The sequence below is a fragment of the Schistocerca cancellata genome, chromosome 7 (assembly GCF_023864275.1).
Source record: "Schistocerca cancellata isolate TAMUIC-IGC-003103 chromosome 7, iqSchCanc2.1, whole genome shotgun sequence".
Classification (NCBI taxonomy): domain Eukaryota; kingdom Metazoa; phylum Arthropoda; class Insecta; order Orthoptera; family Acrididae; genus Schistocerca; species Schistocerca cancellata.
Genome location: NC_064632.1, coordinates 281,540,894 through 281,566,136, shown reverse-complemented (window position 1 = coordinate 281,566,136; position 25,243 = coordinate 281,540,894). Strand labels below are relative to the sequence as shown.

Sequence of the window (25,243 nt, the reverse complement as noted above, 5' to 3'; positions counted from 1 at the left end):
ATCAACAACTTGTGGAAGAAATCAACAGGATATGCTCCATGTGAGCTTATGTTCAACGAGAGACCCAGCAACATCATCAGAGAAGACGTGGTTTTCCCTCAGCTAAGTGAAGTAGCACAGGATGAAAGGATCAGACTGGCTAAAGAGATCATGAAAAAGAAAGCAGCAGGAAGGAAGAGAAGACATGACAAAGGAGTGAATCCAACTAGTTTCAGAGTAGGTGACTTTGTCCTTATCAAAACCAAAGAAAATACTAGCAAAGTAAATGATGAGATAAAGAAATTTTTGTATGTGTATCATGGTCTTTTCAGAGTGGTACGCAATGCCCATGACAACTCTTATGAATTGGCTTACACAAAAACTAGCAGGATGTTTGGAATAAAGAATATTATTGACCTGAAACCTTATGTATCATCAATTAGATGTTTGTATATCAAACCACGACAGTTTAAAATGTTTCTAAGCTTAGGTAGTGTTGATTTTGTTAGGAGAATGGAGTGTGCATTGAACCAGAAGTAAGACCTACGACCAAGTAGGGGGTTCAAGATTGCGTGTTGTGTTCATTATGTGGCGATAATGCTTACCCCAGCTGTATGTCTCATTCTTTGTGTTTTCTGAGGTAGTCAAACTCTTCTCCTATCCTATCTGAAGTTTATAAGTGAATCGGAAACATTCTATCTTTGACTTTCATGTGTGATCCCCCCCCCGCACTCCACTAGCTAATGAGGTAAGAAATCTAAGTAAAATAATGGAACTGACATATATGAATGAGTCGTGAAAAAGATTAACTGTATACAGACAAATCTGGTGAAACTATGTTGATGATCTATTTTTAAACTTGGCAACATTGGGTACTGTGTATATTGTGCAATTCATGACACTGCAGCTGGGAATGAGAGCTTAACAGAAAGGGCAATATTTGATGTTCAGATCATATAATAGGTTCAGGTCATAGAATACTGAATTATTGGGTCTATAGGTAATCTGAAAACTTCTATTTGTGTTCTCAGGAATTATGAGCTTAAAGTGGCAACAATGGAAGGAAAATAAGTAATTTAGCTGATTAACTGATAACTATGGTGTTAAAGTGATGTAAATATTCTGACAGGTCAACTACTTGGTTACATTTTGTGAGGATTTAATTTTCTGGTTGAATGAGAGCTATACTCAAGAGCTGAGTGGAGAACTAGGGCAATGATTTGGTACAACTTCCATCCCCATAATTTTGATTTGAGTAGTGATGAAGTTATGTGATGGTGAATCTATTCTTTTTTCATAATGTAATGATTAGTAAATCTATGCTACTGCACATCTTGAGTTTTTGCTAGAGGTAAGGTACATATTTTGGACATTAAGATGATGAGTACATACAGGGTGAGAATTTCAAACCAGGACTTGGCATTTTAGTGATTTTGCAAATGGAAAAGAAACCCAAATCTTTCAAGTTTAACCAGTTTAAGACAGAGTTATCTACAAGAGTAGTGTAATGTGCACTTGATTTTAAATTTTTACTAGTCCCCACCTTCCGCACTATAGTCAGTTTTAGTGTTAGTTATTGTAATGTTATGAGAACTGTGTGATGTATTTATTTATGAAGTAATGACCATTATTTTCCATCAGTGTAATACAATTTTTCCTTATACTTAGTTAGAAGTAAAAGTGAGTGTACTAAAGTGGGGCACTTTGTCTAACTTTTTCATGTACTGTAGTGGAGGAGAATCACCTCCAAGGATAGCAGTGCGTTTACTTACTAACTGCCACTTGGACATGTTGAAGGCATGGCCGACTTGGTGAGAAAATGTGTTAAAGCTCATTAAAAGAGTGAAAATGGTTGTGCAAAATAGTACACAATGAAAAAGTGAATTTTTCTGTCAAGAAAATGAACTGCAAGGTGCAGTGCAATTTAACTTTTTGCAACCCAGATCATTTACTTTATTGAAGCAAGTATAAAGTGATATGTATCTTAAAATGTAATCCTTGTTTATCCAAAAAGGACATCACCTATGATGAAGATGCCTATTTTTATTAAAAGTATAATTTGTGGATATTTTGTGCCAAGATACAATATACTATATGTAAATATTTTGTATGGAGATTTTCATATGGCCAGTTCATATAAATAGGAATTTGAAAAACATATGTACTGTAGTTTATGATAAGGAGGTTTCTTATGTAATATTCTTTTGTATGTAGATTATTAAACCTACTTTCTGTGATCTCTTGTGGTCATTGAATTGCCCAGTTAGCTATTTGCAATACCTATCTGGTCAATCCAATGAGGGGGTTATGTGACAAAGCAAGCTGGGATCTCTTTACTTCCTCTCTTGCTTTGCCATCTGCCTCCATAAATTCATTTTATTTTCATTTTTACCTAATTGCCTTTAATATACATGAGTATAATCTGCATTTCCATAAAAGAGAAAGGTTGGCCGTCAGTCTTAAAGAATATAGCACCAGGTTGTGCTTAGCTAAGTCAATGTAATTAATTTCCTAATTTAGTTTGATTATTCCTAGTTAATATCTTTTGTTATAAGGTAAGCTCAGTAATTGTTTCATGACTTAAATTCTATTGTTGACTTATAAACAAAAATAAATTCAGTGCTAATTATAAATACTTGGAAGGAGAACTGCTAGAATTCTTAAAGTATTTATTTGGCTCTTTTCGAAAACATATAAGAAAAGTTAGCCCTTAATTAATTCCAAAGTAATTACAAGGCTTGTCAAAAGTATTGTTTGTATAACTATATCTGTTAATTTCATTATTTAAACAAATAATTTGGCCTAACCTTTGTGATAGAAGAAACTGTTAAAAAGGAGGAATTTTTTGATGTATTCAGTTAATTGGATGAGTTATGTTTTAATTGTAATTTCTGTAAATTAAACACCGAACAATGTATAGTTTCAGTAACTGTTATTGCGAGGATATATAAAGGATGGATTTTTGGTCTCTGCACAGTCAGTCCATGGCCGATTTTCAGAGGGAAATTATGTACTGTTTAAAGCAACAACAATGCATCAATTTAACACTTAATTAGAGTAACACAAATAGGTCATGTGTTAAAACAAGGACAGTGTCTGTTCAGTTTATATGACAAATAGTGTCAGATGTACCACATTATTCTGCCAGAACTGTGAACTGCATGGTTAGATTTTTACTGCTCATAGATGTTCAACAGCAAACTATTATAGCAGTATCAAAATTTACCAATAGTGAACTTACCACATAACTGTGTAATATTGGGTGGTTGCGAACTGTAAAAGTAAATACCTGTGAAACACAACTGTGCACCTGTCAGCTACATCATTTACAGTAGTCAATGTTGAACTTCCATCCTCTATTTTTCAGCCAATATAACAATGCTGTATTCCAACACTGAGGACTATCAACAAAGAAATCAAGCAGGCGAACATCACAAAGTTTGTGGGACCCAAGCTAAGAGTGGAGCAGGAATGGTCACAGGTCTGTCTGACACATGGGAGAGTGTCACAGAGGTGCTGAAGAAAGTCAACTGGCAGACTCTTCACGATAGACATAAACTGTCCCAGAAGGTCTACTCGCAAATTTTCAAGAACCAGTTTTTAAGTGATGACTCTAGGAATATACTACAACCTCCTACATATTGCTCCCATAGGGATTGAGAGGATAAGATTAAATAAATTACAGCACAAACAGAGGCATTGAAACAATCATTCTTCCCATGATCCATATGTGAATGGAATGGCAAAAAAGCCCTAATAATTGGTACAATGGGACATACCCTCTGCCATGCACTTCACAGTGGTTTGCAAAGTACAGATGTAGATGTAAATCTTCTTTCAGAAATGAATGAATATTCTTCCAGGCTACATTAGCTGTTTAGAAGTTCCTTTATTAGGTAGCACAAAGTGTTTCACACCATTATAGATGCATCTTTAAGTGACAATCTGTATTGATTATAAAATATGTTTTTATTAAATGTTGTTAATACATAGTGTATAATAGCTATACTATCAAAAGGATTGATTGCTAATCACTATATAGAGGAGATGTGGAGTTGCACACATACATAACAGAAGACTGTTAAGCATTTGAACTTTCGGATAAAAGGCTTCATATGAAGTGGGGGGACAGTAGGATATGAGTGGGGGACAGTAAAGTGCTGCTTGTGTGAGCATGCAGGACCATGGTGGGGACAGGGTAGGGCAGCTAGGTGGAGTCTGGAGGTTTCACGGGGGAGGGGGCGGGGGAGGAAGTGGAGGAGTGAAAAAATGGCAAGCAGAGGTAGGGGAGGAAATGGAGGGAGAGAGAAAGAGAAAGAGAAAGAGAGAGAGAGGGAGAGAGAGAGAGACTGATGGTTGTGTTGGTGGAATAGAAGATTGTGTAGTGCTGTAATGGGAACAGGGAAGGGGATAGTTGAGTAAATGATAGGGACTAACAAAGGCTGAGGCTAGGGGGATATGGGAATGTAGGCTGTATTGCAGGGAGAGTTCCCACCTGCACATTAAGAAAAGCTGGTGTTGGTAGGAAGGATCCAGATGGCGCAGCTGTGAAGCTGTCACTGAAGTGAAGAATGTTGCTTCCCAGTCAGCACCATCTGGATCCTTCCTGCCAATACCAGCTTTTCTGGACTGTGCAGGTGGAAACTCTCCCTGCAATATATCCTACATCCCCATAAGACCCTGGCCTCAACCTTTGTTAGCACCTATTCTTCCACCAACAACCCATTCCTGCTCTCACTGCAGCACTATACAGCCTTCTATTCAAAAAATGTGCCCACTAGTCTCTCTCTCTCTCTCTCTCTCTCTCTCTCTCTCTCTCTCTCTCTCTCTCTCTCCCCTCCCTCACTCTCCTCTGTTTCTTCACTTTCTCTACTTCTCACCTCCCCCTTGCCCTGCTGACCCTCCTGACTACACCTAACTGCACTACACTCCCTCCACCACATTCCTGTATGCTTCCAAAAGCAGCACTTTACCATCATTTCACAAGCTGTGACATTGTTGCAAAAAAATAGTGACCTGTATATGTAATAAGCTTCCTTTAATTTACGTCTATGGTCACACACTGTCTGTTAACAGATTACCGGTTTCGGTCTTTAATGACCATTATCAGATCTGCAGCAAATGGGAAAAACATAAATATACTCTCAAACTGTATACAGCTTAAGAGCAATACATAGACCATAATGAAAAGTAGTACTGACAAAATTTACATTTGTGAGCTTTAAATATGAAGAGGCATACCTGTTTCATAAAAACAAAGTCCTAATGTACTGCAGCCATAGTGGCATCATGAAATGTTAAATGCGGAATCAGCACCAGCATCATCAAATACATATAAATAACACCACATGCACGAGTCATGTTGTCAGTAGTACTACTGTTTAAAACAAGTTGGCATACAGTAGCCACAAGATGTTTGTGTTGTAAGTTCACCAGATGTCGCTAATGTCGGCATACACTAGTTTTCAATAACTAATTGAAACAGCAAAAATAAAGGGGGATACAATAGTTGAAGTCTGTAATAAGCTTATAATGTATAAAAGGCAACTAAACTGGCCACAAATGGTGAAAAGCTGTTCTTAATTATGTCAAGTATGGATGCTGTCTTTTAAGACAGATTTTAATGATGTGTGAAGCTGTAACAGCACCAGCACTAATCAAGGATGTTTTATGGTATGTATTTTGTAATTAAGTCATGAATATATTATTGGTCCCTGCTACAATATTATATGCAGTTCTGCATGCTGTTGTAAGTTGCTAACTTGAGAAAAAATCTTTTTTATATCATAGATCTGAAGACAGTTAGATTGTTAGCTGAAACTAGTAATCAATCCAAATACAGAAGACTTCATGTGTGATCCTGACTGCATGGGTTTTCAGTCCTTTTTTTAAAATAAATAAATAAATAAATAAACACTGTTAAAGACTTCCACTCAATTGTTGTGCTGTATTCTGAACATTTGGTAATAAATCTAGGATTAAGGAATGCAGAATTCCTGTGATGAACACAGGCATCTCCTGGCCTCTTTGGAGAAGCACTTTTAGCTTCAAACAAATGGAACACTGAAATGTTTCATTATTTAACCATGTCAGTTCTAATGAGGAGGAGGAGATTAGTGTTTAACGTCCCGTCGACAACAAGGTCATTATTAGAGACGGAGCGCATGCTCGGGTGAGGGAAGGATGGGGAAGGAAATCGACCGTGCCCTTTCAAAGGAACCATCCTGGCATTTGCCTGAAGCAATTTAGGGAAATCACGGAAAACCTAAATCAGGACGGCCAGAGACAGGATTGAACCGTCGTCTTCCCGAATGCGAGTCCAGTGTGCTAACCACTGCGCCACCTCGCTCAGTCAGTTCTAATGTTGCAGGTGTCTTTCACACTAGAACTCTAAGGTTGGTTTGATGCCAGACTGGTCTCGGCAGCCAGAGATAGTGGTCATGTCTGTGTGAGCTGTGTTTGGGTGAATGTGTGTGTGCATGTTGCCTATTGCAGCAGAGGGCCTTCTGGCTGAAGGCTTGTGTGTTTAATAGTCTTTTAGTTATGCATATCTGCAACCCATCATCTTCACTATAAGGTGTGTAGCAATCTATCCTTTCCATAATACTGTCATTATACAAATCTGGATTTTCCATCATTTAAAAAAAAGCTAGGTATACGCATCTCTTTACAGTCTTTGGAGAAACAATAACATTTTTACAAAGAAAAAAATTTGGAACAAAGCCCATATAGTCTGCTTGATGATTTTGGAGTTATTTTTCTACTTTTCAGAGAGTGATGTCCACGCATCACATTGAAAAACTTACAGTGGACTTCAAGTTTTGTGTATCTTTGTACTCTTAAAATGACTTATGATGCCTTTTCCTTGCCCATGTTCTATGGCTGTGAACATAATCACTGACGTAAGCAGCTGCTTGGAATAATTCACAAAGTGTTTACATCTTTGATCTGCCTATGTTCATTGACATAACCTGATGTGCAACACCTAAAGTGAATAGAACAGAAGATCTTCAGACCTACTAACATGAGTGACATGGCAGATATCACCATCCTAATGATGTGTTTCTTTCTCTACATTGATTCCTTTTTCCTTAATAAAATAGCTAACAATGGTTCAACATTGTAAAGATACATACATAAACATACGTTAACTGTAGTGCGAGTGGCTGTTTCAAACTGAACCTCTGCAAAACATGCAGTTTTACTGGGAGTGAAATGCTCCCAAATGACACATCAGAAGATACTGGCTGCTCAGCACAAAAAATTCTTTGTGGGAGCTATAGCACTTCAGTGCTTTATAGAGTTGAGTTACTGAGTTCTTCATTTGGATGACATCATAGTTTTGACCACATTATGTTATCTTTGGTCTGTTTTCAATAATTGAGAAAATGTTGGCCAAGGCAGAATGTATTATAAAGACAACAATAATCTCAATTACTAATCAGTCTGGCTAACTGTGGGTATATATCAAATTACATACTTTAAAATTTCAAGTTAATATAAACTGTTGAACAATAAAATACAGAGATTAAAAGCTACTCTGCAACTTGTACAGAAGTCAGACTCCAATTATAACAGAGAAATCTGAACACTGGGCAGATGTTAGAGAATGGAGGGTAATTAAATTAAATTAAGTGATGCTTTACGAATTAGATTAGGAAATGACACACTAAAACTAATGTAGATAAGTTCTGCTATTTGAGCAGCAAAACAACTGAAATAAGACTGACAAAAAGAGGATTTAAGTGCAGACTGGTAATAGCATGAAAAGTTTTACTGTAAGAAAGAAGTCTGTTAACACTGAATACAAATTTAATCATTAGAAACTCATTTCTGAAACATATTTGTCTGCAGTGTAGCTCTATATGAAAATAGGTGGTTCAAATGGCTCTGAGCACTATGCGACTTAACTTCTGAGGTCATCAGTTGCCTAGAACTTAGAACTAATTAAACCTAACTAACCTAAGGACATCACACACATCCATGCCCGAGGCAGGATTCGAACCTGTGACCGTAGCGGTCGCTCGGCTCCAGACTGTAGCGCCTAGAACCGCACGGCCACTTTGGCTGGCTATGTAAATAGAAGCTGGATGATAAACAATACAGGCAAGGGAGTAAAGAAGATTTTGAAATGTGGTATTACAGAAGAACACTGAAGATTAGACTTGTAGACCAGATAACTAATGAAGAGATACCGCATTGAACTGGGAGAAAAGAATTTATATATGAAGATAGTAACTGTTCTCAAAAGAACAGATACCATTGATGACCGTGCAGCTTCTCTAGAATAAATGATAATTAATTGAAATCCTCAGCTGTCGACAGGTGTCGTTGATATACTTCGATGGGGACAGCTGAAAATGTATGTCCCGGTCAGGGCACACATTTTCAGCTGTCCCCATTCAAGTATATCAACAACACGTGTCGGCAGCTGAGGGTTTCAATTAATTATCATTTATTCTTGAGAAGATGCATGGTCGTCAATGGTATCTGTTCTTTCAAGAACGGTTACTATCTTCATATGTATATAGTTAAAGGCTACCCAGCCATTGACCTTCGTCTGTGCAAATGTGCACAGGTTGCCCGAACTCTTACGGGAATCATCACCTTAGTGTGCGCGAGGAATGAGTGGATGGGCAAATATCTATTAGGTACATAACGTATGTAGATTGTGGACAGTTGGAAATGTGGGTCTCACGGAGAGCATGCAAGGGATAAGTCCCTGCAGTGGTGCTACTCATCTGTGTCCTTGGTGGCTCAAATGGGTAGAGTGTCTGCCATGTAAGAAGGAGATCCCGGGTTCGAGTCCCGGTCGGGGCATACATTTTCAGCTGTCCCCATTGAGGTATATCAATAACACCTGTTAGCAGCTGAGGGTTTCAATTAATTATCATTTATTTTAGAAAAGAGTTTAATGACACAACTTGACTAAAACAATGGATCCTGTGGCATCACAGAATTGTTAATTCAGTAATGTAGTGAGGTATGTGGGGGTTGGGTAAAAACTGTGCACGGAGATCAAGGCATGACTACTGTATGCAGGGAGAAGCAGGGCTTGACTTCAGGAAGCAGGTTTTAAGTGATGTCTGGTCCCAGCATTCCTGCAGAGGTGAATAATTTTACACAGGATACACTAGCATGAAGAATTGTGCAACCAGTGACAAGAACATTGTCTATTTTAGGTCAAATAAAGGCTACCATAATGTAACTAATATTTGAAAACAGAAAATGCAGGACAGAATAAAAACAATACACCTTGGGACAGACTGGTAATCACCACATAGCACACACAACACTTATCAGCTGCCAGACCCATTTAAGTAGATCGCTGGCCATTATTAAGCAGTGCATTTTTTGTAGCAACTCGCAGTAGTTGAGTCTTCTAGTATCAGAATAGTGACCAATACACTACATTTAATTTTTGATAATTTTCTTTTTATGACTTAGGATTAAAAGCTATGATGGTAAGTGTGCACTTTCCATTGCTCTTATGTGAGCTATTAAACTATGAAGGTAATTCTACTCCCCACTGACCTTTTGCAAGCTGTTGTGGGTTGCAATCAGAAGTGAGGGAAAAAAAACAATATTTTGTGTTTTTATTTTGGGGAAACAATCCTAAAAATTTCATTTACCACACAATAAAGAAATGAGCTGATACAAGTCATGACAATATATACGGTAGAAATGAAGCAATGTGTTCAGACTTCACAAATGACAACAGTAATGACTTCACAGTAAGCAGAAACTAACGACCATAGCAGTTAGTTTTGACACATAAAGTACGGTGTACTACCACAAGATGTTGGGCACATCCGGAGGTAGTAAGACATATTCCCACGAACACAGTAAAACAAATAAATTGCAGGCACATATGCTTCTGACAGTCCACAAAAAGGAATATTAACCTTGTGAAAAGTTAACAGAGGTGATACAATACATTTCCACGAACGCAGTAAAGAAATACAGTTAGTGGTAAGTATACTTCCCACAGCCCAAGAAAGGGTTATGCTATAGGGCTATGTCCTTTGCCAGATATATGTGGTGCACACACACACACACACACACACACACACACACACACACACACACACACACCAGGTGCTAAGGCCCCATTACAACTTCACCTGTGGTGAGTAGCAATCTCAGCTGGGGTGACCTGGGTCATGGAGGGGGAGGGACGACAGGTGAGGGATGGGAGAAGATGCGAGTGCCATCTGTGGGAGTGTGCAGGGGAGTGGTGGGAACAGGACAGTGGGCTGCTAATTGCAGCGTCAGACAGGGGGGCAGCCTGAGGTGACTGAGGGGAGGGTAGAAAGGGGGAAGGATTATACAGTACAGCAATGACAGAAGGTACATGTAGGGCTGTAGTGGGAGCAGGGAAAGCAGGGGAGAGGATAGAGGCAACTGGAGGAGGAAAGCTAGTAAAGGCTGAGGGCAGGAGGGCTACAGGAACAAATGATATGTGGCGGGGAAAGTTGCCATTTGCACAATTCAGAAAAGCAGTATCAATGGGAAGAATCAGTGTCATGCAGCCGTGAAGCGGTTAGAGTTGAGCACACTGTGCCAGGTGGCACGTTCAGCAACTGGGTGTTCCAGCGGTCATTAATGAGGATGGACAACTTGTTAGTGGTCACATCACTGAAGAATTCCACACAGTGCTTGCAGCTACATCGGTAGCTGACGTGGCTGCTTTCATCATTGATTCCCTCTTTTGTGGGGCAGGCAGTGCCTGTGATGGGACTGGAGTAAGTGGTGGTTGGAGGAAGCATAGGAAAGGTCTTGCATTTATGTCTATCACAGGCATCTGAGCCACAAAGTATTGGGTAGCAAGCAGAGGTGAAATAGGGACAGAGAAAGATATTGGATAGGTTGAATGGGAGGCAGAATATCTCAGAGAGAGGTCTGGGCACAATTTTGTCATTATGACTGGTGGTCACTGTTGTGACAGTGCCACAACATTTAACAGTGCCGCCACGACAGTACGCACAAATGGCGATAGAGGCGCTGCGCAACTCGGCTGAGCGCGGGAGCGCCACCTAGCTACGAACGGCGCCGGCCGCATGTCACGGCACGGCAGTCGAATAAGAGATACTGAGTTGTTATCATGTAACCAGCTATTGTTTCTGAGTGAGTGTGTTTGAATATCCACGCAATTATTGGTGATTAAAGGTTATAGCACTTTTTGGCGACGAGGTCGGATATTTTCACTGTGTTGTGGATTTGTGTGTTCATGACGGGGCAGACATGGAACAGCTTATGCAAGCGCTCATTGAACAACAAACACAGTTGAGGGCTGCTATTCAGGCGTTGTCGACGTCGCTTACTCATCATCTGTCTTCCTCTTCTCCGCCTCCATTCCCTCCTTACGACGAGGCCGCTGAAGACTGGGAGGATTATGAGAAGCGTTTGCAGCAACACTTCTTGGCTTTCGGCGTTGTCAACGCTCCTATGTGTAAGTCGTTATTTCTATCTTGGATTTCCCCACGGATCTATCAGCTGCTATCTCAGTTAGCCCCTCTGTGGGAACCTGCCTCTCTGTCCTTCCAAGAAATGTGTGACTTATTGTCTAACTATTACCGAAAAAACACCCACGTCGTTGCCGCCCGCGTGGCGTTCTACCGATGTCGTAAACGGCCCCATCAATCTTACCGGGCTTGGGCGGCAGAACTACACGGTCTGAGTAGGAAATGTCAGTTTGTCACGGACACTCATCATGAGTCTTATGCTGATTCAATGGTTAGGGATGCTATTCTACGGCTTGCTCCTGATAAAGAAGTTCGGCAACGTGCCCTACAACTGCCAAACCCGTTGTTGTCGGAAGTTCTAAGCATCGCTCAATCCTCTGAAGGGTCTCACGCTGCTGGCGCGCAAATAGACGCGTGGTGTGATGTAGGTGCTGTACAGTCAACTTTCGACACGGACAATTCGCCTGTTTCACAGGAGAACGAAGATGTGGCGGCGGTTCACTCACGTAAACAACGTCGCGTTGGGCAGCAACACTCGCAGCGACAACAGCAACCACAGAAGCAGGTTCGTTCCGCATGACAGGGCCGCATGTCCAAAACGTTGGGCCACGTGTAATTCATGTAGGAAAAAAGGCCACATTGCTTCTGTGTGTCAGTCCCCTGAAGTTCCTGTCGACGAGGACGAGGCATCGGACATGGATGTTAACTGTGTGCTTTCTCAAACAAATAAGTTGTTTGTTACTGTTCCTGTTCTGGATAAAGACATTTGCATGCAAGTGGACACTGGCTCTGCAGTAACTCTCATTAATTCTCGCACGTATTTGGAGTTGGGCTCCCCTCCCTTGTCTCGAGTTACGCGAAATCTGAGAACTTATAATAAACAGAAAATTCCTATCATTGGCCAGTTCGATGCTTCCACTGCCTACAAGTCTGTTGTTAGGCCCCTCACGTTTTATGTGGTGGATCATGCGGGCACTGAAAACCTGTTCGGTTATGATGCTTTCCAGTTGTTCAGGTTCTCCGTTGATGATGATGTGCATCTCATATCTGAGGATATTCCGTATCAACAGCTGGATGGATTGTGTTCTGAATTTTCGTCCGTGTTCTCTGCTAGTCTGGGTCGTGCCAAGGATTTTGAAGCCCACATTACTCTTAAACCTACAGCTCGCCCTAAGTTTTTCCGGGTACGCACTATTCCGGTAGCGTTGCGTGCACCTGTCAAGGCTGAGATAGACAGGTTAACAGCTTCAGGGATTCTCCTTCCTGTTACCTCCAGCGAATGGGCATCGCCAATTGTGGTGGTTTCTAAACCAAACGGGAGTCTGCGATTGTGTAGTGATTTTAAAGCCACTCTCAATGCTCAGAGCCTCACTGACACTTATCCTCTTCCCCATCCTGAGGAGTTATTTACCAAGCTCGCTGGGGGCCAGTTCTTTTCCAAACTTGACTTATCGGAGGTGTACCATCAGTTGCCGTTGGATGCTTCTTCCAAGGAATTTCTCGTCATCAACACTCCTTGTGGGTTGTATCAGTACCAGCTGTTACCATTTGGCGTCGCTAGCGTGCCGGTCATTTTTCAGCGGTTTTTGGTACAGCTCACGGCTTCCGTTCCCAGCTGCATAAACTATCTGGATGACATTGTTGTCACGGGGGCCTCCACTGAGGAGCACCTTCGCAATTTGCGTTCACTGTTTTGGGTTTCGCATTCGGCTGGGTTGAGGTGCAATCTGGACAAGTAACAGTTCTTCCAACCCTCCATTGTGTATCTTGGTTTCCACTTGTCCCGTGAGGGTATACGTCCTCTACGTCAGCACGTTGCGGCCATTAATGCTCTAACCCGGCCGTCTACGGTCAAAGAACTTCAGGTGTTTCTAGTCAAGATTGCTTATTATCACAAATTCATTCCATCCGCGGCAGCGGTAGCTCATCCTCTGCATCAGCTGTTACAAAAAAACGTCCCTTTCTGTTGGTCCAACGAGTGTGAGCAGGCTTTTGTCCGCCTGAAGGCTCATTTGCAGTCGGCGCCTTGTCTTGCCACATTCCGTCCGAGTCAGCACTTGGTTCTGGCGACTGACGCGTCACAGTATGGCCTAGGGGCTGTTCTCGCCCATCGGTATGAGGATGGGTCGGAACGACCCATCGCCTATGCTTCCAAGACCCTCAACGATGCGCAATGGCATTACTCTCAAATCGAAAAGGAGGCGCTCACTATCATTTATGCTCTAAAAAAGTTCAGCGTTTTTTTGTATGGTTCTAAGTTTCACCTCATCACCGACCACAAGCCACTGGTCTCTCTGTTCAGCCCATCGGCGTCGCTTTCGGATAAGGCAGCTCACCACCTGCAACGTTGGGCCTTATACTTGTCTCGTTTTCACTATGAGATTCACTATCGCCCCACGGCCCAGCACGCCAACGCTGACGCATTGTCGCGATTGCTGATGGGCCCCGACCCGGTTTTCGATCGTGATGAATTACTCTGTTTCCACATTGATGAGGAAGAACGTCATGCAGTCGAGGGTTTTCCACTTACAGGTTCGCAGGTCGCGTCGGCTACTGCGCGGGACCTGGTCCTGCGTCAGGTGATCGGTTTTGTTCAACGGGGTTGGCCGGACAGGACCCAGGGCCGGGCATCAGATCTCCTTCGCAACTACAATGCCTTGCGCCTTCGTCTGTCTGTTCGTGATGGTGTTGTTCTTCTGGCCACGGATGGCGCATCTCCACGGGTCGTGGTGCCAGCCTCTCTTCGCAAAGATGTTCTCAAACTGTTGCATGAAGGCCATTGGGGTATTTCTCGGACTAAGTCCCTGGCCCGCAGGCACGTTTATTGGCCCGGTACTGATTCGGACATCGCCCACATGGTTGCTGCGTGTGGTCAGTGTGCTCAACAACTGTCTGCACCTTGTACAATGCCCTCTCCGTGGCCTGATCCGGCGCAGCCATGGGAACGGGTGCACGCTGACTTTGCCGGCCCCTTCCTCGGTACTAATCGGCTGCTGTTGATTGACACCTTCTCAAAGTTTCCGTTTGTTGTTCGATGTCCATCGCCCACCACTGCGGCGACGTCACTGGCTTTGTCCAAAATCTTTGCGCTAGAAGGGCTTCCATCCACGATCGTCACAGACAATGGCCCTCAGTTCTCTTCCCAGGCCTTCCGTGATTTTTGTACTGGACAAGGGATTCATCACGTTACAGCACCAGCCTTCCATCCGCAATCGAATGGGGAGGCCGAGCGCCTTGTCCTCACTTTCAAAAGCCAGATGAAAAAATTCCTTAGTGATTTCTCCACAGATGACACTTTGCTGCAATTTCTGAGTTCTTATCGCTTCACGCCTCTGGGTGATCGCAGCCCTGCTGAACTCTTGCATGGCCACCAACCGCGCACTCTACTGCACCTGCTTCACCCTGTCAGGCCTTGTGCTGTGTCCCCTAGTGCGGGAAAATATTCGGTGGGCGCCGACGTGTGGGCACGAGGGTATGGATCTCGCCCTAAATGGATTCCAGGGGTGGTCAAGCCTCTTCGCGGCCGCCGGCTTTGTGAAATACGTACGGACAATGGCATGGTTGTTCGCCATTATGACCAGATGCACCCACGAGTGGTGGCCACGCCACTGCCACCGCCCCTTCCTTCGCCTCCACCAGCCCGAGAAGCCAGTCCTGTCGCTGCTGCTGATCTACCGTACGTGTTGATGCAGCCGCCGTTGCTACCATTTCCGAGTACGCCGGAACTGGCCCCAGTCACGACGCCGCCTTCTCCGGGACCCATCTCGCTGGAGCACACCTATGGATGCTGCTCCGGAGTTTTCACCCATCATCTCGTCCACGAGGCACGTTCCACGCACGAGCTTCCATCCTGGACATTTTCAACCATACTCTCATGTCTCTCCGCGGGATCTTCTCGGGGCCTCACAAGAGGCCATGGATGTCTCTGCACTGTCCATGTCTCCAAGGAAGTGAGTGTTTTTTTTCAAGGGGGGAAAAGTGTTGTGACAGTGCCACAACATTTAACAGTGCCACCACGACAGTACACGCAAACGGCGATAGAGGCACTCTGCAACTCGGCTGAGCGCGGGAGCGCCACCTAGCTACGAACGGCACCGGCCGCATGTCACGCCACGGCAGTCGAATAAGAGATCCTGAGTTGTTATCATGTAACCAGCTATTGTTTCTAAGTGAGTGTGTTTGAATATCCACGCAATTATTGGTGATTAAAGGTTATAACAGTCACGACCCTAATAGAGAATGTGATTCAGAGCTGCTCCAGTCCTGGGTGGTATTGCGTCATGTGGGAGAGTGGGGGGGAGGGTGCTTCTTTGTTGGTGGCCAGTGGGTATGTGAGGGATGGTGGTGACTGAGGAAATAAGACACATGAGATATGCTTCTAGACAAGGTGCAGAGGGTAATTTCAATCTGTCATTTCCCTGACACATTTGAAAAGGGAATGCTCACCATTATGGATGCAACAACCACAGATGACCAGGCTGTACAGAAGGAACTCCTCAGTGTGGAATAGGTGACAGTTGTCAAAATGGAGGCACTGTTGTCAGTTGGAGGGTGTGATGTGGGTGGAAGTACTGAAGAAGCCACCCTCGAGATGGAGGTTGATGAAGAGGATGGTGACTTGTTGGACTGAGGTGGTCTGGGTGAGGCGAACAGGGAAGAAGGTGTTGAGGTTTTGGGGGACTGTGAATGGGCTGCCCTCACCCTCAGTCCAGACCACGCAAATATCATCTGGGGAGTTTGGTGGGCAGTGGAAGTGTTTAAATTCTGAAGAGTGTTCCTGGACCCACTCTCTAGCAATTCTGGATGCATGGGGTGTCACATTGTCCTGCTGGCATTGCACTGAGTAGCAATTTATCGTAATTCATATAGTTATATTTAACAAACATTTTAGTTTCTTCACATTTCTGATATTCTGTATAGCTCTGAAGACTATAGCTGTTTCAGCACAAAGCCAGGACTACAATTTTGACAAATGTAATGAAACTCTTAAATTTTAAATCGTTTATATACTACATCATTCAAACAACAGCAAGAAATCAAAACAGACTTACTTCTGGACTACAAAGAGCAAAACTGGCACAAATTGTGATGTGTATCACATAAGTAAACACTTTCTAGCATATAAAACTACTTCTGCCTTTTGTCAACAATCTCTATATAATTTACACTACTAATAAATTAGCCACACATGAGAACTTTATCCAAGGACAAGTATTTGACTTCGAACATTTCACATATCTCTCTTGTTGAATTCACTATGTATCCACAATCACATTTCCCTAACACATTTTTATTCAATAGTTCCACATATGCTGGAAGACAGGTCTTTTGGTATGGAGTACTAGTTCAGTCTCTCAGGTCTGATAAACATGAGTGTAACAACCAGTCATAGATATCTCAAGTGAATCATCTTTAAATTTAACTGGACAAATTTATCAAATTACAGAAAACATAAATCAGGCTGGTTTGACAGCAACCCAATTCTCCAGAAACTAACATTCAGAATTTTACTTATGTCAATGATTTACGCCATTACATAAGAATACAATGTTTGAGACATTTCTATGTAGATATTCCACAACATAATTTAAAGCAAGATGATGCTAATGAAATGCTGGATTCTGGGAGTAATGTAAATTGGGTATTCATAAATTACAATGCCATAAATGGCTTTGAGATATTGCTTCTGGGAAAATTCTGTGAAGGTGATTGAATGCATCATTATTTTGTTGGGCAAAATAAATAACTTTTAATGTTGATGGTTCTCATTTATTAACATACCTTCTTACCTAAATATTGTTGACTGAGATTTAATAAATCCTTCATTTCATGTGCATCAATCTCAAGTAATCAACAGCATGCCACTCTACTGAATATTTTAATTGGTATCAAATACACTCACCAGTTTTCACATGGATGAACCAAATGATTATCATCAGTACAATACCAATCACAAAAGATGTCAGAGCAATCCCCACAGTAGCTTGTATGGACACACAAGTTGTACTCATATCAACAACATGTGGGAACACTGCTTCAGCAGAAGTTGGAGAAGGGATGGCTGGAACATATATACCATTAAACTATTTCCACTTATATACAAGTACTACAGTAAATTTATATATCATCAAATGCTGTAAATAATTTTTTTACTCATTTAAAGTTCTGGTACATGGACTAAATTTCAGCCAAATATAAATGAAGTATCATGGTTTCTGAATATACGACATGATAGTGTAATATGTAAGAATTACTGACTGATTCAGATTTCAGTTAAATTGTTCCAGAGAACACCCTAACTGTCAGACTGTTACAATGACTTGTATTTAAATTTAAAATGAATGTGTGTGTGTGTGTGTGTGTGTGTGTGTGTGTGTGTGTGTGAAATAAAATTCTCTAATTTTCAACAGCTGTAACCTTCATCGTCATAAGGAGTAAAACTAACAACTGCCAGAATTGGCACAGTGTTCAGCTTAAATACTGAAGAGCCAAAGAAACTGGCACACCTGCCTAATATAGTGTAGGACCCCTGCGAGCATACAGAAGTGCCGCAACATGACATGGCACTGACTCAACTAATGTCTGAAGTAGTGCTGCAGGAAACTACGCCATGAATCCTACGGGGCTGTCCATAAATCCATAAGAGTATGAGGCGGTGGAGATTTCTTCTGAACAGCACATTGCAAGGCATCCCAGATGTGCTCAATATTAATGTCTGGGGAGTTTTGTGGGCAGCGGAAGTGTTTAAATTCAGAAGAGTGTTCCTGGACCCACTCTCTAGCAATTCTGGATGTGTGGGGTGTCACATTGTCCTGCTGAAATTTCCGAAGTCTGTCGGAATGCACAATAGACATGAACAGCTGCAAGTGATCAGACAGGATCCTCATGTATGTGTTAACCTGTCAGAGTCATATGCTGACGTATCATGGGTCCTATATCACTCCAACTGCAGACACCACCACACCATTATCATTACATCAGCTTGAACAGTCCCCTGCTGACATGCAGGGTCTATGGATTCACGAGGTTTTCTCCATGCCCACACAGACCAATCAGCTCAATACAATTTGAAATGAGACTCATCCGACCAGGCAACATGTTTCCAACAGTCCAATGTCGGTGTTGACGGGCCCAGGTGAGGCGTAAAACTTTGTGTCATGCAGTTATCAAGGGTACACGAGTGGACATTTGGTTCCGAAAGCCCATACCGATGATGTTTCCTTGAATGTTCACACACTGACACTTGTTGATGACCTAGCATTGAAATCTGCAGCAATTTGTGGAAGTGTTGCATTTCTGTCACATTGAACATTTTTCTTCAGTCGTCCTTGATCCCCTTCTTGCAGGATCTTTTTCTGGCTGCAGCAATGTTTGAGATTTGATGTTTTACTGGATTGTGAAGTGGTTGTAAGGGAAAATTGCCACTTCATCAGTATATCGGAGATGCTGTGTTCTATCGCTCGTGCGCCGACTATAACACCATGTTCAAACTCACTTATATCTTCATAACCTACCTTTGGAGCAGCAGTAACTGACCTAACAACTGCACCAGACAATTGTTGTCTTACACAGGACTTGCCTGTTTACATATCTCTGTATTTGAATACGCATGCCTGTAACAGTTTCTTTGACACTTCAGTTTATAGGTGTTGCCACCAGAGAGGGGTAGAAATGACACGTGCATGGGAAGACACATTAGGCTGCTGCTTCTGACAGCTCTGGCCCACTACAGGATGGCATACATCAGATGGTGTGTGGGGCTGGTGCCATGTCTGAACCCTTTTCTCCCGCATCCCTGTAGGCTGCCCCCGTGCCCCAATCCTGCTACATGTATGTTTCTCATTTTGGACAAAATTGTTAGCATATAATTTAACACCAGCCTCCTCTTCTATAATGAAACTCAAATATGGAGGTGCAAGGGCCAAGACCATCATATTTTCATATTGTATTTTATGTTCGTTCTTTAGGCAGTGTTCAGCAATGGTCAAAATCTCAAGCTCCCTCTGCTTTATGTGGTGCACATACCCCCTATACCAAAAGCACAAATCTTTTGGCCTGTGTAGATGTTGCTGAATTCACAGAGGACACTACACAATGGTCACTCAAAGACATACATAATCTTTAGGCATAACATATATCAGGTTGGGCTGAAACACTTGTCTCGATCCCTGACCCTGAAACACACATCCATTTTAGGTCCTCACAGCCATCTTTTTCATCATAGTGTGGAAGGTATACTGCTGGCTTGGCCCCTTGTGTCAAGTCATATAGCATCCTTAACTGGTGGCACCTGAGAGCATCTGCAATTTCCACTTTATGTAATGTGATAGCCCAAGATTTTTATACAGGAGTAGTGGATACACGTTTCTGTTGAAGTTTGCGATACATTTCTATTTTTATTACATTGACGTATATTTATGATTATGTATGTGTGTGTCACATACATTAATCATTGTTTAATACTATTTTAAATAATTTAATATCATTAAGTACAGAAGTTCATCATCAACAATGGAAATTCCTGGCTGGAATAGTACATAAAATAATCTAAAGGCAAGCCCTCACATACAGCGGACTGATGTGTGGTACCCAGAAACATGCAACAGAAAGTAGTATTAATGCTCACTTTTTATATCTTGCTCTTTCTCTTGCAAAAGTTTATGCAATGTAAGCTTTCATGGTTGGTACTGACATCACTTAAAACTTCAGTTTTATTAGGTAACAGTCGATGTATAAAACTTCTTCACAACATTTCCACTCTATTCCGGGAGACATCTTCAGAGGCAAAACAGCCTATCACAGATGTCGGCTATGAGATTATCGCTGGTATTGTCAATTTTGACATCCAAATTTTGTATACTTTAACACCTTCCTCTTTTCAGTTAAAATTATTATGGTGGTTATACATCTCAATAGCCTCTCTATACACATACGCATGATAATGCGATGTTTTCGATGTGACACCCATCTCAGAGAATTTTATTTCATGATCACCATCTTGGTAAAGATGTTCTGCCAAGGCTGATTTATCTGTATATCCCAGGTGGCAATTTCTCTTGTGTTCAATGAGACAGGTGTTAACACATCTTTTTGTGGTACCAATATAAACCAGTCCACAAGTACACGGAATTTTATATATACCCAGTGTGCCGATCTTAAACATTCTTTTATACACTCCTGGAAATGGAAAAAAGAACACACTGACACCGGTGTGCCAGACCCACCATACTAGCTCCGGACACTGCGAGAGGGCTGTACAAGCAATGATCACACGCACGGCACAGCGGACACACCAGGAACCGCGGTGTTGGCCGTCGAATGGCGCTAGCTGCGCAGCATTTGTGCACCGCCGCCGTCAGTGTCAGCCAGTTTGCCGTGGCATACGGAGCTCCATCGCAGTCTTTAACACTGGTAGCATGCCGCGACAGCGTGGACGTGAACCGTATGTGCAGTTGACGGACTTTGAGCGAGGGCGTATAGTGGGCATGCGGGAGGCCGGGTGGACGTACCGCCGAATTGCTCAACACGTGGGGCGTGAGGTCTCCACAGTACATCGATGTTGTCGCCAGTGGTCGGCGGAAGGTGCACGTGCCTGTCACCCTGGGACCGGACCGCAGCGACGCACGGATGCACGCCAAGACCGTAGGATCCTACGCAGTGCCGTAGGGGACCGCACCGCCACTTCCCAGCAAATTAGGGTCACTGTTGCTCCTGGGGTATCGGCGAGGACCATTCGCAACCGTCTCCATGAAGCTGGGCTACGGTCCCGCACACCGTTAGGCCATCTTCCGCTCACGCCCCAACATCGTGCAGCCCGCCTCCAGTGGTGTCGCGACAGGCGTGAATGGAGGGACGAATGGAGACGTGTCGTCTTCAGCGATGAGAGTCGCTTCTGCCTTGGTGCCAATGATGGTCGTATGCGTGTTTGGCGCCGTGCAGGTGAGCGCCACAATCAGGACTGCATACGACCGAGGCACACAGGGCCAACACCCGGCATCATGGTGTGGGGAGCGATCTCCTACACTGGCCGTACACCACTGGTGATCGTCGAGGGGACACTGAATAGTGCACGGTACATCCAAACCGTCATCGAACCCATCGTTCTACCATTCCTAGACCGGCAAGGGAACTTGCTGTTCCAACAGGACAATGCACGTCCGCATGTATCCCGTGCCACCCAACGTGCTCTAAAAGGTGTAAGTCAACTACCCTGGCCAGCAAGATCTCCGGATCTGTCCCCCATTGAGCATGTTTGGGACTGGATGAAGCGTTGTCTCACGCGGTCTGCACGTCCAGCACAAACGCTGGTCCAACTGAGGTGCCAGGTGGAAATGGCATGGCAAGCCGTTCCACAGAACTACATCCAGCATCTCTACGATTGTCTCCATGGGAGAATAGCAGCCTGCATTGCTGCGAAAGGTGGATATACACTGTACTAGTGCCGACATTGTGCATGCTCTGTTGCCTGTGTCTATGTGCCTGTGGTTCTGTCAGTGTGATCATGTGATGTATCTGACCCCAGGAATGTGTCAATAAAGTTTCCCCTTCCTGGGACAATGAATTCACGGTGTTCTTATTTCAATTTCCAGGAGTGTATTTCTGGTGGGTCTGAAAGTAGTGTCCACACAGTACTTACTCAAAACTGCGCTAATGTGATCTGTAATTGTCCTGATGAACGGAAGGAAAACTTTTCCTTCGGGCAGCCATCGTTCCTCATCGGTCCTTATTCTCTCCCTAGGGTGAAGAGATCTATCTACCTCCTCGTTAGAATAACCATTCTTCTTGAAGGTCAAACGTAGATGTTCAAGCTCATCTTTCAAGTAATACGGTTCACAAATTTTGCATGCCCTATCTAGCAAGCTTTTAATCATCCCTCTTTTTTGTCTGGGGTGATAGTTAGAATCTTTATGCATGATTTTTCTATATATTCTTTGGCCCAACGTCCCATCCCCTTGATTGATAACAAACACATCTAAGAAACTCAGCTGTTCATTATCCTCCGTCTCCAAAATAAATTGTATTTTTGGATTGATGCTTTTGAGATGTACCAGGAAGGCATCCACCTCCTCTGCATCGTGTGCCCATATTACAAAAGTATCATCAATGTAGTGGTACCACCTGGCTAGTCTTTTTCTGGCAGTCTGCAATGCCTGTTGTTCAAAGTTACCCATAAACAAATTGGCAACGCCTGGACTAAGAAGATTGCCTATAGCCCCCCCCCCATCCCCCACCCCCACCCCCACCCCACCCCCAATATGTTCATAAAAATCATATTGTACTGAAAATAGGTCATGGTAAGGCAATGTCTGAATAACTCCACAATATCTGATGGAAAAATATCAGCTATACATGAGATAGCTTCATTCAATGGAATAATGGTAAATAAGGACAGAACATCAATACTAACAAGGATGTGTGTGTGTGTGTGTGTGTGTGTGTGTGTGTGTGAGAGAGAGAGAGAGAGAGAGAGACAGAGAGAGAGAGAGAGAGAGAGAGAGAGAGAATGGCAGGGGTGGAGAAGGGGGGGGGGGGGGACAAAGAGAATGGGGGGAGGAGACACCTTTAGCCAAAAACTAAGTTCAACCATGCTGGATTTGTAAAGGACCTTCTTTATTTTACTCATTCCCTGCGGCGAAAACACACTGACAACAGTAACCCAAATAGAATCTTGTTCAAAATAGTTTCAAACTCCCTCCAACATTGATTCTCCTAGCTATCTGTAACCAGAAAACCATTCCAAACCTTATTATTCTTTCTGCAGACAAAGGCTCCAGTGCAGTGTCATAAACTGTAGTGACTATGTGGCTGAGGGCATCTGACAACTTTGCGACAATTCTGCATACAAATCTTATGGCCATGATCCAATGCCAAAGTCCAACATGACCTCCAGCAGCTCTTCCAGGCCTTAAGTCTATCCCCATCTGAATCCATCTCCCTTCTCAATCAGGGCAACCCCCCCCCCCCCCTACCCCCACTCCTAACCTTTTACGTACTCCACTAACCCAAACCCACAAGTCTTCCTACTGATTGTTCCACTGTAGCTCATTACAGTGCTTACACAGAATGAACCTCTGGCTCTACTGACCAACACCTCTGAACTGTTGTCTGTAGCCTCATGTCCTATATTAAACACCCTGCTAACTTCCTTCTCTGCCTTTCCATGGTTCCTGTTCCTTTACAACCAGAAGCCTTCTTGTTCACTGTGTATGCAGTGTCCTTATACACCAACATCCCCCACTACCTATCCCAACATCCATCCTAATCTTTTTAGACAACCATTTTTAGACAACCACATCCTGATCCACAATTATTTCACTTTGAATGATTAATGGAAAATCTCATATAAAGATGTGAAACAAATACTAACAAAGAGTTAGAGAGGCTGGCCAGTACTTACCTCAGCTCAGTACAGCTGATAGATGACACAAAACAGAACAGAAAATTTACATTCCTAGCTTTCGGAACTTTGTTCCTTCATCAGGAAGGAGAGAGGGGAAAAATGGAAGAAGGGAAAGTGGATTTAGTTACTCACAACCCAGGTTATGAAGCAACAGGAAAAGGTAAACAGGGAGGGTAGCAAGGATGGAGGCATGGTTGTCAGAGGGAAGCCAAAGATATTCTACTGTTAAGTACTGTGCCCGGTTCAAACCAAAGAGGATGCATACAGAAGTAAAGAGGTATATAGTATAAAGATAAACACAACTATGTAGGATGAAAAGATGCGGTGAATGGCTAAAGAGGAGAGGCAAAAAGAAGAAGACTGAAGAGTACATGGGAGTGAGGTTGGTTAACGTAGGTTAAGTCCAGGGGGATGGCGGGATGAAAGGATGTGTTGGAGTGCAAGTTCCCATCTCCGCAGTTCCGAGGGACTGGTATTGTTTGGGAGAAGCCAAATGGCATGTACGTTGTAGCAGGTCCCTAGGTCCCTAGAATTATGCTGGACGGCATGCTCTGCTACTGGGTATTGGACATCTCCTAGGCGGACAGTTCGTCTGTGCCCGTTCATGCGCTCAGCCAGTTTAGTTGTCATCATACCGATGTAAAAGGCTGTGCGGTGCAGGCACGTCAGCTGATAAATGACATGTGTTGTTTCACATGTGGCCCTGCCTTGAATTGTGTATGTTTTACCAGTAGTGGGGCTGGAGTAGGTGGTTGTGGGGGGATGCATGGGGCAGGTTTTGCAGTGGGGTCAGTTACAGGGGTAGGAACTGCTGGGTAGAGAAGGTGGTCTGGGAACATTGTAGGGTTTGACAAGGATGTTACGGAGGTTAGGGGGCCGACGAAAGGCAACTCTGGGTGGTGTGGGGAGAATATTGTCAAGGGATGATATCATTTCAGGGCTTGACTTGAGAAAGTCATATCCCTGGCGGAGTCGGAGTAATTTGTTGACGTATTCGAGGCCAGGATAATATTGGGTGACAAGGGGGATGCTTCTGTGTGGTCTGGGGGTAAGAACATTGTTGTTGGACGGGGAGGAATGTATTGCTCGGGAGATCTGTTTGTGGACAAGGTCTGCAGGATAGTTGCAGGAGAGGAAAGCACTGGTCAGGTTATTGGTGTAATTGTTGAGGGATTCGTCACTGGAGCAGATACGTTTGCCACGAATAACTAGGCTGTAGGGAAGGGAGCGTTTGGTGTGGAATGGATGGCAGCTATCAAAATGAAGGTACTGTTGTTTTTTTTTGTGGGTCTGATGTGGACAGAGGTGTGGATGTGAGCTTCAACAAGATGAAGGTCAACATCCATGAAGGTGGATTGGGTTTGGGAGAAGGACCAGGTGAAATTTAGACTCAAAAAGG

At 43.3% G+C, this 25,243-nt stretch overlaps 1 protein-coding gene across 1 annotated transcript in view; it reads right to left on the bottom strand.

Moving 5' to 3' along the window:
* The window catches only part of LOC126091983 (uncharacterized), a 288,438-nt gene that overhangs the window by 15,751 nt on the left and 247,444 nt on the right, over positions 1–25,243 (bottom strand). Inside the window, exon 17 of the mRNA XM_049907347.1 lies at positions 17,347–17,505. Coding sequence (XP_049763304.1) covers positions 17,347–17,505 — 159 coding nt within the window. The remainder of the gene's footprint in view (positions 1–17,346; positions 17,506–25,243) is intronic.